The sequence below is a fragment of the Strigops habroptila genome, chromosome 7 (assembly GCF_004027225.2).
Source record: "Strigops habroptila isolate Jane chromosome 7, bStrHab1.2.pri, whole genome shotgun sequence".
NCBI classification, from domain to species: Eukaryota; Metazoa; Chordata; class Aves; order Psittaciformes; family Psittacidae; genus Strigops; species Strigops habroptila.
This window is the reverse complement of record NC_044283.2, coordinates 6,228,681-6,244,799: the sequence shown is the minus strand read 5'-3', so window position 1 is coordinate 6,244,799 and position 16,119 is coordinate 6,228,681. Positions and strand designations below refer to the sequence as shown.

At 45.3% G+C, this 16,119-nt stretch overlaps 1 protein-coding gene across 4 annotated transcripts in view; it reads right to left on the bottom strand.

Moving 5' to 3' along the window:
* The window catches only part of REEP1 (receptor accessory protein 1), a 68,862-nt gene that overhangs the window by 36,702 nt on the left and 16,041 nt on the right, over positions 1–16,119 (bottom strand). For all 4 annotated transcript variants that reach the window (XM_030493077.1, XM_030493078.1, XM_030493076.1 and 1 more), the window contains exons 2-4: positions 6,065–6,137; positions 2,660–2,736; positions 508–628 (exon numbers count right to left, since the gene is read on the bottom strand). In XM_030493077.1, the coding sequence (XP_030348937.1) occupies positions 508–628; positions 2,660–2,736; positions 6,065–6,137 (271 nt within the window). The remainder of the gene's footprint in view (positions 1–507; positions 629–2,659; positions 2,737–6,064; positions 6,138–16,119) is intronic.

Here is a 16,119-nt window from a genome sequence, read left to right as displayed (position 1 = left end):
CTCTCCCTAAAGTTAATCTCAGCAAGACATTTCTCAGCCCAGGAGCTGAAATTGCTGCATGCCTTACTTCAGTGGGCTACACAGTGCTTGCTAAGCCCATTTTAGACAGGCTGCGCTATTTGTTTTATTGCTGCACAACATTTTAGGCAAAGCTGGGAATAAAGTCAAGGAGCCCTGGCTGCCAGAGCCTGTTTCTGTGTTTGTTACACCCAGCCACAACACAGCACTCAGCTATGTTCAGCCAGTACGTGCAAAGCAGCTCAGGAGGTATTTTTATCCCCCCTCCCTCCCAACATCTCAGCTGCACAAAGATGAGTTAATACGTGTGTGTTGAACAGATGCCAGTATTGAAAAAACTCAACAAAGAACAAAACCACCAACCAAAGGGAGATGAACAAATGATAGAGGAACACAATCAGCAACTCGCAGTCCTTCAATGAAAATGAGTGATAGGAAGACTGGAGTAAACACAGTGTAGATCTGCTCCATCCAGGCACCTGTGATTACCTTTTCTTTTGAAGATAGTGTTGGATGAACAAACTTCCTGTACAGGAGACTGGAGCCTTTTGTGTACGGAGACAGCAGCCAAGCTACAAAAGCTATTTTGAGTTCATAGTAGAATGGAAACCTAGGAGAAAAAGAGCTATTAGTGTCCACTCCCAATTTAACCACCGGCCTTGGAGATGCTCAGCACAGGAAGGGACTGGCCAGTCTGGTTAGGGAAGCTTTTGCTTACTAAAAAGTCCAAAAACCAACACACATTCACTCACCTTAGCGCACATCTCAACTAGCATGTGGGTAAAGCTCTACTTGGGTATTAGGGGTATTATTTAATGGTCTGAAAGAGACTCTGCTGTGTGATAAGAGGAGCTTTCTGTATGCAAAGAGCACAGATGCTGCTTTCACAGCATCCCCAGTCATTATGAGGGAGCAAAGAGCAAACCAGCAAATCAATGTTTCATTGATATATTTATGTACCTTTTTCATCTCTCTGCCTTTCTGCTTTTAAGATAACACTTATCTGCCTGAAACTGAAATACAAGAACCTTTGTTGTCCAAGCAACATAAAGGTGCAGATCCACACTGTGGCTTTCAGGTAGTACTGTAAAGTATGCAGGACACGCTTTAGCTGTGACATCAAGCCAAGGACTTCTTGGGATTAGATTATCCAGACTCTCTTTTGGAGGACCAAGCCTAGAGCTCAAAGCTGGCCAGCTAGCAGCATCCTCATACAACAAATCAATGCTACCCTTTGCAGGCAAGCAAGAGCAACACAGAGACCCTGTGATGGGTGTGCAGCTGAACCCAGACTGTGCACAGCTCCATCACTGAGCCAGCTGGGCCACACAGCACCCAGGTCTGACCCAATGGGCCTTTGTGATGCTCTGCTCTGAGCATGGATGTGCCAGGTTGGTCTGGCACCTCACTGAGGATCTCTACAGCACACTTGATTTCACAGGCTGGACGAGCCCTCTGTCATTCCTCCTGAGAGACCCACTTAATACATGCTCCGAAAAACAAAGCTCCAGATGAACACAGTCGAGGTAGATTTGCATGAAAATTAGACAGAGACACAATAATGTCTTTTATATCCTTTTAAATAGATCTGACATGTTGCCAAGTATCCCTGATTCCCTTTGTCTGAAGGACTCACTAGAGGCATGCATTGCTATGCAGGAACAGGCTTTAGATGAGGGCCATGCACTACAGTTAGACTTTCATCCTGAAGTCTGGTCATCTCACTGGTTAACACTAGAATGGCCTTACTAAAAATAGCAACTGAACAACAAACGTTACCAAACTTGAGCATCCAAATTTAAGGAACTGAACTCTTCTCTGCGAGGGTGCTGAGGCGCTGGCACAGGGTGCCCAGAGAAGCTGTGGCTGCCCCATCCCTGGCAGTGTTCAAGGCCAGGTTGGACACAGGGGCTTGGAGCAACCTGCTCTAGTGGAAGGTGTCCCTGCCTGTGGCAGGGGGTTAGAACTGGATGAGCTTTAAAGTCCCTTCCAATCCAAACCAGTCTGAGATTCTATGATATGAGTCTATGAATTTGATAATTGGGCATTTATGTGCTCTCGTCCTGACAGAGGTCACCAGGAATCCTTCCACCGGCACCAGAGCCCACATCAGTATGGACTGTCACTGCTCTCCAAACTGGAAACCAATCTAACCAGGAATGGGCCTCGTTAGGCTGGAATGGCAAAACATCCCAGGAACAACTATTCAAGCAGCAACCTGCAGAGCCCTCTGCTGCAGGGCTGTATCTACCTGGTCCCTAGAGACAGTGTATGTACTGTAGGACACAGCTAGGTAAGTCTAGAACTGTGCCTGTAGCTAAAGCTACAGATGTTTATGTGATGATCTATGCAAGCATCCAACTCAGCAATCAGCCCCTCTGACAGGCAGGGGACTGACACTCCTGTAATGATTTCTCACTAATGAGATCTCACTGAGCAGTTCCATCCTCTTTCTTGCTTTTCCTGTGACAGCATTGAGGAAAGTAGCACAGTTCCTCCAGCCTAAACACCTCTATGCACCTGAAGCTGCTAACCTTGTGTTCAGAAGGCAGTGCACCTTCGTGTCCCTTTTACCCCCTTTGTAAACATTTCCATTCTCTTTCCACCTCATTCCAAAGACCCTCTCCCATGTGGTGCTCACCAGCATAGAAAGATGTCCGTGAATGTCTCTGCTGTCGTGAAGAGCGCGAATATGATCCAGTACATCATCCATTTGACCTGATAAACAAACCCAGTGTCAGTTCATTTTTCCCACAAGGGCTTTGAACTATCTCTTACAGGCAAAAGTGCACAGAATAACTCCCACAGAAAAATAATGTTCTGGTTCTTCCCACCTCCCCCTTGTGTATTTAACAATTACTATGGACTTGAAGATGCTCAAACTCCCCCTACCTCAGCACGTAACACACCAGATTTCCACACAAACCCTTGGGAAGGAAGAGATTGTGGCCTTTAGGACTGGAGTCATGAAAAGAGGAGCAGCCTGACTCTGTCCTTACAGAGGACCACAGCTCTATCACAAAGCATTAACAATCTCACTTGGCTCATCTTAACAAAGGTGAAGAGTGGGGTGTTGGCCAAACTGCAATTAAGACAAACTGTATTTACTTGCATAATATCTACATGCAGGGGAAACCAGCCAGGGAGATATAAAGAGGTAACCGCCCATCCCATGATCCAGGGCTCAGGAGCACAAACAACTCACCACAGTTTATCGAATTAGTGTGCATCACTTGGTGGTTCCTCCTCACATCCACACCCTGAGTACACTGCAGTGACAAGGGTGAGTCCATCAGCTTAAATCCCTTACCTGGGGCTTAGGTGAGAGCATTTTACCTCACACTGGTAGCAAAAGCACATGTTGTGCTGTCAGTGTTCAATTATGGTAACTCCACTGTGGGGTGGGCTGCTTGATGGATGGTTTATGGATGGACTCCTTTGTGGTGACAGCAACAGACACGGAAAAGACTTAGTCAGGGAAACTGTAGTACCTCGACTAATTCAGGGATCTGGGGACTTTTGCCACAAAATGGCATTTAAAAGCACAGCCAAACTATTCTGATATATGCAGTGCTGGTTCTTCTTGGACTGGAAAGAAACAACATATTTCTGATATGCAGCACTTCCAATGATGTTTATCGAGTGATGTGGTGGTGCTCCTCTTCTGTGGCACCGCCACCACAGAGATGATGTAAGGAATAATATCCAAGTACTGGAGATGAGAGAGAAAACTTTTATTCCCCTCAATATTCTCTTTCCCCATTGTAAAATTGTAAAACTTAAAGAGTTCAAACCGCTTTAAGAAGCTGTCTCTCCGAAGAAAAAGAGATGGGAAGTTAATGTCTAATCAGCTATGTTTTTGAAAATGAAGATCCCTAAACAGCTTTGCTGGAATGTTATAAAGCTTAAGGAAATAAAACCCATAAAAATCCATGAATTAGAGAATTGGACCTAAGTGTTACCTAAGGCCGGGATAATTGCAATAGAATAAGGGAAAGAAGGCAGCACAAGAGGGATGCCTACACCAGGTGCTGCTCTGGGGCAGGGAGGATGGAGGTGGCAGTAAATCTGTACCCCAGCAGCTCTGAAATGGCTTCCTCCATCTTCTCTCCAATGCAGTGGGGACAGAAGACAGGTTGAGAAAGTTGGGGCTGTTCAGCCTGAAGAAGAGAAGCTGCGTGGAGACCTCAGAGCAGCCTTCCAGTATCTGAAGGGAGCTACAAGGATGCTGGAGAGGGACTCTTCATCAGGGACTGGAGTGATAGGACAAGGGGTGATGGGTTCAAGCTGAAACAGGGGAAGTTCAGGTTAGATATAAGGAAGAAGTTCTTTACTGTGAGGGTGATGAGGCACTGGAACAGGCTGCCCATAGAAGTGGTGAATGCTCCATTCCTGGCAGTGTTCAAGGCCAGGTTGGACAGAGCCTTGTGTGACATGATCTAGTGTGAGGTGTCCCTGCCCATGGCAGGGGGTTGGAACTGGATGATCTTAACGTCCTTTCCAACCTGCAGGTGCTGCAATCATTTCCCGAGGATTTGTCACCATATAGAGCTATGGAACTGCTCTCCTGGGATTTATTTATAAGGCTATTTGGTGTGACAGCAGCAGAATGGCACTGCTGAATGCCTGAGAACATTGTCTTCCCAGGGCAGCTTCTGTCAGTGTTTTTTACATAACCTCAAAGCCTCAGTTAGACATTCCTGCCAGCCAAACTTTTCAACACAAACCAAGATCTGGTGTGGAAGGGCTTGGATCAGCCTCAAACACCATTTATCAAAATGGCTATTACCAAGCAGAATAAAAATAAACTACAGTGATATAATCTTGAGTAACAGATGAAGGTTTGTACTGGGTCAGTGTAAACTACTACTGCTTTGGGTTATTTAATCAGACCCTAACAGATGTACTGCCACAACTGAGAAATAGCTGTGAGTGCAGAGCAGGTCTCACACTTGGTCATGACCCCATGTGTCTGATGCGAGTTCCTCATTTGCAATTGAATTTCCAACAGGAATTGGACCCTTCGACAAAATACTTTCCAGAAAGTGGCTATGGAAACATTAAGTATCAGTGGCAGACACCGCTTGGGGATGCCAGCACATGTCTCCAGTGTTTCCGAGCAAAGGATGTACAAACCTTGAGCAGCAAAGCTGTGCAAGGCCTGCAGGGACATTTTGCCTTAAGTATCTGATGTGTTCTGCAACACTTAATGATTCCCAGAATATCCCAAACCATTAACTGAAGGAGGGTACTGATAGAAAGGAAAAATCTCAGCAGGCACAGTGAGTCCCTGTTTGAGCTGGCACAAGGACTTAATGGGATACCCATCTGTGCTGTTAGCCAAAGGAGAAAATGGGCTTGTTATCCTTGGGATCTGGAGAGGCTTGAAGAGTCAAGATCTGGAGGCTGAGCCAGGTTCAGTGTAACAGAAGTCACATTGTGAAGGGCACTACAAATCCTACAGGACACCATCAGCATCCAAGTGGGTTTGATTCTCCCACATTGCACTTGCCCTGGTGGTCCCATATGCCTTTAGAAACTGGGCCCAGGGAAGATCTTTCAGCCAAAGGATGAGGCAGCACAACCAGTTCCCAGATCTGCCTGTAAATAGGTCACCCCACATGGATGGCTGTTTCCATCTGAGGATTCAGGCATAGGTGCTTCAAGTTTCTTTCTCTGATCCTTGCTTTGACGGAGCAGCTAAAGCTTCAAGGCTTTTTGAAAAGGCTTTGATTTATGCTGCTCTTCAGAAACAAATGAAAACAGACAAAGCTCTGGGTGCCAAACACCTTTTAAGTTGACCATATTTAGCTCACACCACCAGGGAAACAGCACACATTTGTCAAAGAGCACATCAGCAGAGGAGCCAGAAGCACAAACTCCAATCTCTATTTGAAACTTGTGCCCAGCAATCAGCCAGTTCATCTTCAGGCCAGTCTTCCCCTTGCACTGGTTTACGAGCTTTCCCAGAATACAGGCAACACCTTCACAGTGTGGTGAGGAAGAAAACAAACCCCGCAGCACAGCCCCAAACCTCATTACTCACATATTCTTTGATGTCCTTTGATTTCACGGCTTTGTAAGAATAATATGCAGGGTAAAGAGTGCCAAATATAAGCCTGGAAAAAACCAAACAACAAATGGATTAGATTGATTTCCTGTCACAGGGAAACATTTAATTTCTTTTTCCTGTCTGTTAAATGTGTTTGTTGCACTTGTAAGAAGTGTTAGGATTTGATTCAAGCTTGAGTGCACTAAGTACAGTACAGGAATGCTTTTGCATCGTTAAATTCTGAGAAACTATTGCCAGTGACATGAATGAAGAGCAGGGATTCAGGCTGACTCTCCTTCTGCAAAGGTTTCCATAGCTGTGCCTTAACATTACATGCAAAACCAACCAACCAAACCAAACCAAGAAAGGCCACTACACTTTGAAAAGGAAATTGAAAATCTGATTTCCAAACAACCTCCTGTGAAACCAGGAATACAGTATTGACAAAATGAGAATCATCTCTACATTCCCTTCCGCCTCTGTTCAACACCCTGAAGAACTGGCAAACACAATAAAGCAGGATCCAAGTTCTACTGGTACGACGGGTGTGAATGCTGGGGCCTTATCTCTTGACAGGGGAGTTGGACTAAATGATCTCCAAAGGTCCCTTCCAACCCTAATGACTCTGTGATTAAATCCGCTGCAGGGAAAAGCCCTGCACTGTTTGGTAAAGCCGATTTGGGCTCATCCAAGGAGGAAGAATTTTCCTACCAAGATATGCCAACAGGCCTAAAAATGCCAGCTTTCCTGGTCTTTCAGACTGTTTCCTTTCACTTCCAAGTCTGAAAGGGATGCTGCCAGCTTCAAGATTTCATGTAAGAAAGGAATAGGAATCTGTAAGTTAAAAATAGCACTCCTGAGAACACTGAGAGTTTTTTTACACTAACTCCTCTCTGCATCACTGCCTAAATGCTTATTCACTTGGATTATTCTGGACATAAGCATAGGCTTGTCAAAACCACTCTGCCCTGCCCAGGTTTCAGTCACTTTTATTCAATGCAGCAGGATGATGCTGCAAAGTCTGAATTTAATAGATTGCAGGGGAATGTCTATTGGCTTCCAACCTTCCCAAGGAAGCTTTTGCTTTGAATTCATACAGCTGGTTTTGCTGCTCTTGGGAATGGAAATGATCAATGTTTCAATCCCTAATTGTGGAGCCTCACAGACCCACAGTCATCTTTTGCATCCTGCCAGTAGCAATTGTGTGCTGTGGGACCCATAATTACAGCTGAGTCCATTATGTGCATAAGACATTAAATATTAACACTCTGGGCTATGGTGTACCTCGTGCTTCCCGTAGCTCAAGAGGGGATTTGTGGAAGACTGGGGTGAGCCAGCACACATCCTGATTTCCGAAGCAGTGACCTGCTATCCATCATGCTTACTGTAGCATAGCTTAGAGAACCTGAAGCACAATGCAGACTGCAGAAAAGCACCTACTGAGTGAGGAGAGTCAGTGTTTTACAGAGGCTTCACACTGGCTTCAAAAAGCTTTGCTGGAAACAGGCAGCTCTGAACCTATTTCACTGTGCTATATGCAAGGATTAGATCCAAATGCTCAGATTCTGGGAAGCCAAGAGCATTTTTGTCCCTTGCAGTATCTTAACAGCAGCACTGGTTAAGGCAAGGAAGAACACACAGACAATAGCTTGATCCTGTTCTCACTGAAGCTACTAACAAATATTCCCTCTGAGATCAGTGGGAGCAGGACCTAATCCAAAGGAGGTAGAGCTCCCAAAAGGAAGAAAACTACAATATTCAGAAACTAAACAGCTGAGCACACGAATAACATTTTTGGCTCTCCTTATAGAAAGCACCACATTTCTGTCCTTCCTCCTTGGCTTGGCTGCTATCTCACGCTTTTATTTCCTGCAAAGAGCCACTGAATGATTGATATTCATTTCCTTAGTTTGTTCTGGTAACAGAAAGCAACTGGATCCTGAAGGAGCAAACAGTTTACAGGATCACTGGAAAAGAATTAGTTGCAGACAATAAAGGCTTGGAACAAAATCCTGTGAGGGAAAGAAACCGCGCAATGGTTTTGCATCTGCAGAGCAAGGGACAGTTAATAAGGTGATGTGCTCTCCCTAAATTGGAGATTGAGAGTTTCACTCATCTGCCCTGCAGTGTGTTGTGTGCATATATGGACATTTATTACTGCTGTGGCTTACCACACTGAAAACAGTTTAAGGAATGTTGGATTCCAGTCTTGTCACTGCTGGGGCTTATAATGTGGCCTGAAGTCACTTAAGCTCTGGGTACTCTCTACAAATGAAAGACAGAAGATGTTCAGGCACTTCTGTAAAGCATTTTCAGTGGCTTGGAGACAAATACCTGCACATAGGCCTGTTCCAAAATGCCTCCTGAAGTTACTGTCTTGCATATAATTCATTCAAACATCCATCTCAATCCTATATCTCTTCCTACAGTTCCTCTCCCCTACCAAAGACAATACTTCTCTCTTCCCTCTCTTCCAAGTTTCCTGTGTAATTAGTTATCACTGATTCCTGCCTTCCTTCATCCCCATGCTCAGACTGTTGCCAAATCATTCCTTCTGCACACAATACACAAACCCAAGGCTGATTCCCTGTCCAAGCCACTAAGCCATTCCTTGTCTAAGTCTCCTTCCCAGCCTCCTTTGTGTGGGCTCTACCCCACCATAGAATCACAGAATAGTTAGGGTTGGAAAGGACCTTAAGATCATCTAGTTCCAAACCCATGGAGGTCTGCATCAACTATAATGGCCTTGAAAAAGGACAAAACAGCAGATGTAAAGAAATCACTGAGGAGTCAACTAATTGTGCAACAGGACGCAAAAATCTAAGTAAAAGGTTAGTCTGCCTAAAGAACAGGATAAGGATTAGTACTGACAATCTTCTAATCCTATTAGGCACAGCAGTAATCCCCAATCTGGACCACAGTGTGTGCTTCTGGCCATTGCTTGTTAAAAGGGACACAGCAGAGGCAGAAGGGGAAGGGAGAAGGGCACCAGGGAAGATCTACAAGAGTGACTAAATGGTGCAGTTGTTTCTTTTGCAGCAAAGAAATAACTGAGGTTATTTCCTCCTGATGCAGCGTAAGGGCATGTTCAACTGAATCAAGAGAATCAAGTCATAAAGGAGGGGAGAAATCCTCCACCAGGAGTTAATCGGTGGAACTGACCAACTATATTCATTTATATAATTACATTACATAGGATTTGGGGGTTGGGTTTGGTTTTCACTATTCAAGTTTACCACTAAATGAGACAGGAAAGGACGAAGCTGCCCATATTCTGGGGTTTCCTGGTTATCCGGGGAATATTAAAGCAACTGAACTGTTGGCTCCTCTCCAGCAATCCCTGTCATATTCCAAGGGAGCAGCTGCACCATCACCAAACCCCCTTCTGTCTCCACTTACCAGTACAGCTGCAGCCAGCCCTGGCTATTATATCCTTCTATTCCTTCTCCAGATCTGCTGGTGCATGATCTGATCATCACAGAGCACAGGCTAACCCAGATCAAAGAGTGGTTTGCCTTGGAAGAGACCTTAAAGCTCATCCAGCTCCAACCCCCTGCCACGGGCAGGGACACCTTCCACTAGAGCAGGTTGCTCCAAGCCCCTGTGTCCAACCTGGCCTTGAACACTGCCAGGGATGGGGCAGCCACAGCTTCTCTGGGCACCCTGTGCCAGCGCCTCAGCACCCTCACAGGGAAGAGCTTCTGCCTAAGAGCTCATCTCAGTCTCCCCTCTGGCAGGTTAAAGCCATTTCCCTTGTCCTGTCCCTACAGGCCCCTGTCCAAAGCCCCTCTCCAGGTTTCTTGTAGCCCCTTTAGGCACTGGAGCTGCTCTAAGGTCTCCCCTTAAGGAGCCTTCTCTTCTCCAGGCTGAACAAGCCCAACATGACAACATTCCTAATAACATCTAGGTTATAGCCTGGGGATTGGCATCAGAGCTGCTACCAGGACCTCGGTGGGCCCCAACATGACATCTTGAGTTTTGGTGATTTGGTGATGCTGTTTTCCTCATGAAGGCCCTGATCCTACAGCCATTTACATGTAAAATTCACTCTCACATTCCCTGCAGTGGCCACTCAAATAAATGGAAGGACTCAGCGGTTCTCAGGACTCAGGTTACCTCCAGAAGTACATATCCATTCTCTTGAGTATTTTTAACCATGCAGGTACTTTCTGGCTGGTAATCCACTGTTCCAAATGTGCTGACCACATCCCAAGCCATCCAAGTTCTGCTCATGCAGTCACCATGCCACCAGCAGTATTTGAGCTGCCCAAACATTTAGAACATTGTAGGACCACAACACAAATAGAACAGCCCTTGTTTTGCCCATAAATAAACTAATGTTTCCATATCATTGGCCCACAGCAGCCAAAGATAGCAAACTTCTGCTCAGAGGGATGGACACATTTAGGAATCACTGAAATATTGCCTATTTCCTCAACATGTTCACTGGCTATTGCATGCTTCTTGTGCACAGAGCAGCGGCTGAGCTGTCGCCATGCCAGCATTCCTCACTGAAACAACCAAGTAGGGTGCCAGTAGGTTTGCATTCCTTATCAGCAGTCCTAATTACTGTTCACACAGTGCCACAGATTAAATATAAACAGCACTTATCTGCACCAAAGGTTCCGGGTTTAAATCCAACAGCTGGGATGGGAATAGAAGCAGTGCACAAGGTCAGGGATAGGGTTAATGTGAGCACATTGACAGGTCAAATGCCTGACATCCAAGAAGGGACTGGGGTGGAGGAAGCACCAGCTGCAGAGGGGGCTCCGGGTTGGTATTCCCTGGGGGATGGCTCCTGAGGATTCTTTGTGGTCATTTTGCAGCAGAACAGGTCCTGCTATTTAGAACTTGCCTGTTCACCCTCAGGATGAGAGCTGACACCATCCCCACCCTGGGGCCCAGGGGATGTGGGTACCCACCGTGCCAGCCTGATACACTGGGGATGCCAACAGCACATGGTGCCTCAGTGACAAAAACACCCCTCAAGGAAGGCACTGGGCCCTGACACCCCTGAGATCAGGCTCGCTTCAAACTCCATTTGCAACTCAAATCAAACATCCTACATTTACCTGAAAGGAGGTTGTGGTGAGGTGGAGTCGGTCTCTTCTCCCAAGGAACAAGCAATAGGACAAGAGGAAGCAGCCTCAAGCTGCACCAGGGGAGGTTTAGATGGAGATGAGGAACAATTCCTTCCCCAAAGGGTGCTCAGGCATTGGAACAGGCTGCCCAGGGCAGTGCTGGAGCCACCGTCCCTGGAAACGCTCACAAACCATATAGACAAAGCCCTCAGTGACATGGGTTAGTGGTGGCCTTGGCAGTGCTGGGGTAATGTTGGACTTGATGATCTTGCAGATAAATGTGATTTCCTTTTCCCCACTTCTTGTTACAGGCACAAGATAGAGATGCTAAAATAGCAACACTACTGATGGAGAGTCCTTATAAAACATTAAGATAATGCACATGATGACTATTAAAACCTTACGTTCCTACTAAAACTATCAGCAGTGAAGGGTCTCACAGTGTTGATATTTACACTGACACCCTTGAGTATCTTATCTAAAGCAAGGTTAAGCAGGTACTTCACCCTTCCCAGGGTTATTGTTCCGGGCTGCCTTCAAAGTCAGGCAGAATTGCATCAGTTTACACACAAACTAATGCTTCCAAGTTTTCTTTACAGTCCCTCAGAACAGAAAAGGCCTGTGTGGCTGTTATAAAAATACCCCACAGCCCTGCAGCTATTTTAGGAAGCAAATTTATTGCAGGTAGATGGCTTTACTAAGCCAGTCTGTTCCACTTCATGCTGCCTTCAGTAGAGCTGCCTGGCCCAGCAGAGGTGGGATGCTGATGAGCAAGGGGAGCGTGGCTGCCCTAAGGCAACGTGTCTGCATGGAGAGCATATAGGGCTGGTGTGGGGCCCCAACCCATGGGTGAGGAGCTGTGTGTTGATAGGAACACCATGAGGCTCTGAGCAGCTGTTTGCAAGAGATAATGTTTCGTGGGCCTCATCAGAGGCATTTGCCCTGTTGCTGCTCCTCCCCTCTTCTGCTTCAGCTCAGCAGGACCCACAGGAGAAAGCGGTCACAGGCTCTGAGCCTTCTCCCACTGCTTCATTAGACCCTTTCAGTGGAGAAGAAATAATTCATCACAGTGTGATGCTGAGGGCAATAAAATCTGTGCCTTTTAGAGAAGAAAACATTCCCAACTATGTGACCGGGTCAGATCTTCACCCAGCTTCACAGCTCCGAAAGGGCTTAGCATCTGTGTCTCCCTGATGTTTTCCCTCCCCAGTTCCTGCTTTGAGAGCCCTGGCTTTTTCCAAGCCAAACAAATGGCAATTTGAAAACAAAATGGTATGTTTTCGATGGGAAGGGCTGCTTTTCCTGATTCTGGAGAGGGGGATGTTTATGTGGAAAAAGGCTGTTTTAGAAGCAGTGACATTATATTCCAGAGATGACAGATGGGCAAAGATCTGTATTGTGAGTTAGCCTACAGATTTATGGTAGGCTCGTGATACAAAAAGGAACAGAAAGAGACATATAACCCAACCAAACTCATTTCTAGGTTAAAAAAAGGTACAAAGTATGGACTGCATAGCAACAAAGCAGCTCTGCATTATTTTCATACAAAACCACAAAGATCATGCTGCAAATATGATTTTGGAGTTATTTTAACTGGTGCTCCATGAACGAACGTTTAGGAAGTTTAAACACCTACAGAAATGCCAATTTCAAGCATAATCCTACATTCTGTGCATCCAAAAACCCAGTTCAGACTTCCACCACCAAACCAGAAGTGCCACCACTGTCTGAGGTGGTAAGAAAGACAAAAGCTCCTGTTTGTCTCTTCCTCACTGCACGAGAGATTTAGACTTCTAGTGTTGTGCCCATGGGACAGAGAACAGAAATAACAAATCAAACTAAACTATAACTCATCCAAATCAACTGCAACATCATCTCCTTGGAGTAATGTTACTTCAGCTTCCCAGGGACAGAATATTACTAGAAGTGCTTAACTAAGCACAATGAATATTTTAGCTCACTGATGTAATTTAAAAACCAAACCAAAAGACCTCTTTGGACCAAATATTCAGCTAAAGTAATGCAAAATGTTGCCTTCCCATGGGCTACCAATGGTTCAATCCACAGAAACAAATCGAGCAGTCCCAACGCTCCTCTGAGTAGCACTAGGTCTCAGAGATCACCACAGCTCTTGGAGGAGGATGGAAACCCTGGTTAGATCTCCACACTAGCCAAGAACAGCTATCAGGCATGGTCATGGCCATCGTGGTGTGTAGCAGCCTGAGGAGAAACCTTACTACTGTCTGGACTCTGCTAGTAAATTAACAATAATCAGCATGACTCCTTCCATCAGTATGTGACCTTAACTCCTTACACCTCTGGGGCTTGGAGCAACCTGCTCTAGTGGAAGGTGTCCCAGCCCGTGGCAGGGGGTTGGAACTGGGTGAGCTTTAAGGTCCCTTCCAACCCAAACCATTCTAGGATTCTGTGTGACTCTGGAACATGAACAGGAAAAACTAGAAGACCAAACACCTGGAAAGAGCAGCCACACTGAAAACACGTGGGACCCAACTCAGTCATGAGCTTTATGTTCCAGAGCTGGTATCTAACTCCAAGCAAAAAAACCAACCAACCAACCCACTCCACACCCACCTTGAAAACATCTCTTCTCATTTTGATACCACATTTCAAAGGAGGATTTTAAAGTGCAATATAAATATTAATGACTTGAGTATCAAAGCTGATTGCACTTGCATTGATCTTTGATTATTTCTATTAGTGTCTTAAGTCTATTTTCAATGATAAGGACAGCCAGACTCAGTTGAAATGCTACAGGAAGCTCACGTCAGAGACATGAATAGCACCCAGTTTGAAAGCAAGAGCACAGGAAAACTAAGGCAAGATGATTCTATAGGTGATTTCAGAGTATTCAGAGCATCTCACTGCTTTGGTTAGCCAGGGTATCAGAATGCCACGTGCTATATATATCAGCTGTGACATTGCAGGGAGTTCATGGGCTGTGTAAACCACCTTCTCTTTATGGCCCACAGACACAGGCTGGTATTTCTTTATTTCAGGGAGGGTCTGGGCACCTGCTTTTCACTGAGACCTGCATAATTCCTTTCTAAGAAGTAAAGATACAGTCATACAGCTTGAAAAAGACTTCTAGTTTTTTCTAGTTTCATTAAACAAGGATTTCTAGTGTGAATTTAATAGAGTTCTTTCCTCCAGGGTCTTTTCTCATTTCATGCATCCTTTTTAATCCTTTCATTTTATATGGCTAGTAAGAGCATCTTAATAAAACGCATGGTACAGATGAGATAAACAGGGGGGAGAGATCTCCAGCTGGAGCTGAGCTGATACAGACCAGCCTCCAGCCTAACCTAGACATAAAGGAGAGGAAACCAGGAGACAAGCCTGTGCTGAAACCACAGATCATTAATGAATAATCAATCGGAGCTTCTGGCTACTCCTCTGAATGCAGCTTCAACTACCAGCAAAATTATTTGTGTCTAATTAAAATTAGTAAGAAGAAAATGGACCATTTAGTGGTTAATCCTAAATCACAGGGTTGGGATAAGCGATTAAAAACCAGCAGGTAGGGGACCCTAAAGAATACCCTGGTCCAACATCTCTTGGGCTGTCCCATGACATCTTCCTCCTTCACATACTAGTCCACAGGATGTAAAATGACTTCTGAATCTCCTGAACACACGGGACAGCCAACACTTTGGCTTCTGTGCTGTCAAGTAGCTTCATCAACAGGGCTCAGTGGAGAGTAAGAGAACATCTTCCAGATGTAAACTGTCAGCCCATTTTCTCCCATATCAACAACCGGCAGTTTAGATATTAAAAAAACCCAAACTATTATCAACACCTTTCTTCCCCACACTCTCCCATCTGAGAAAGAGCAAAACCCATGTGACAGCATTTAGAACGCTACTGTTGAAGTGAAACAGAAATGTGTCCTTTAGACTAGAATCACAGAGTAACATAAGTAAGAAGAGATCTCTACAATCTTTAATCCAAAACAAGACCAACTTGGAGTTTATATCAGGTTGTTCCAGGCCCTGTCAAGTTTTCAGTATATCCATCTCTGGAGTCCTGTTCCATGTTTGCTTACCCTGGCTTTGAAGAATTCTTTCCTTATATCTAAATAAAACTCCCTTTGCTGCAACTTGTTTCCATTGCTCACTGTGTACCTCCACAAAAAGCCTGGCTCTCTGTAACAACCCATCACGTTTTTGAAGACAGCAACAAAATCTGCCCTTCACCATCTCTTATTCAGGCTGAACAAACTCATCCTACTCACCTCTCCTGGTGCACCATGTGCTCCAGTTCCCTTCTGCTTGACTTGCTGCATTTTGTTGGTGCCTTCTTTATACTAGAGAGACCCAAATGGGGGACACAACTCCAGCCAGACACTCCTTTATGCGGAGGGGAACAATCACTTTCCTCAACCTGCTGGCCAACCCTGTTTCTAAATCAATCCTGTATTGAGATCTGGACCCTTCCTTCCTACTATCAGAGGTGCAGAGCATCCAGGGTCCCACTCCTTGAATGATGAGGAGACTTTTCCTTGCTGCTCTGAGAACCTTCTTGCTCAGCCACACCACATCCTTTCCTTTCCAAGTGGCGCTGTCCCCAAGGAGCTAAACTGGGGTCCTGGTGTGACAAGAATAGATGTCATGCTAAGCAGCCCTCTGAGGATGCTCTTTTTTAGCCTGCTCTAAACGAGCTGTTGCAGTAGTACAAAACTTCGTGAAACAAAACTTGATGCCAAGGCAAGAATGTGAAGAATAGTACCACACTGTCTTAACTCTGGGACTTAAGAGCTTGCCACTAGCAGAGAGCTTTAAAAGAAGGGGTTAGGGAGAGGAGACACTTGCAAACACCTATTGCTTTTATTCTCTTGCTCTGCCACTTTTGGTGAGCTCGTAGAACAGCTCCAATTCCCTTATCTCTACGGCCACATACTCACAGTGTAAGGCTTTTTGTCATTAACTGAGCAGCGTTGCTGCCAAATAC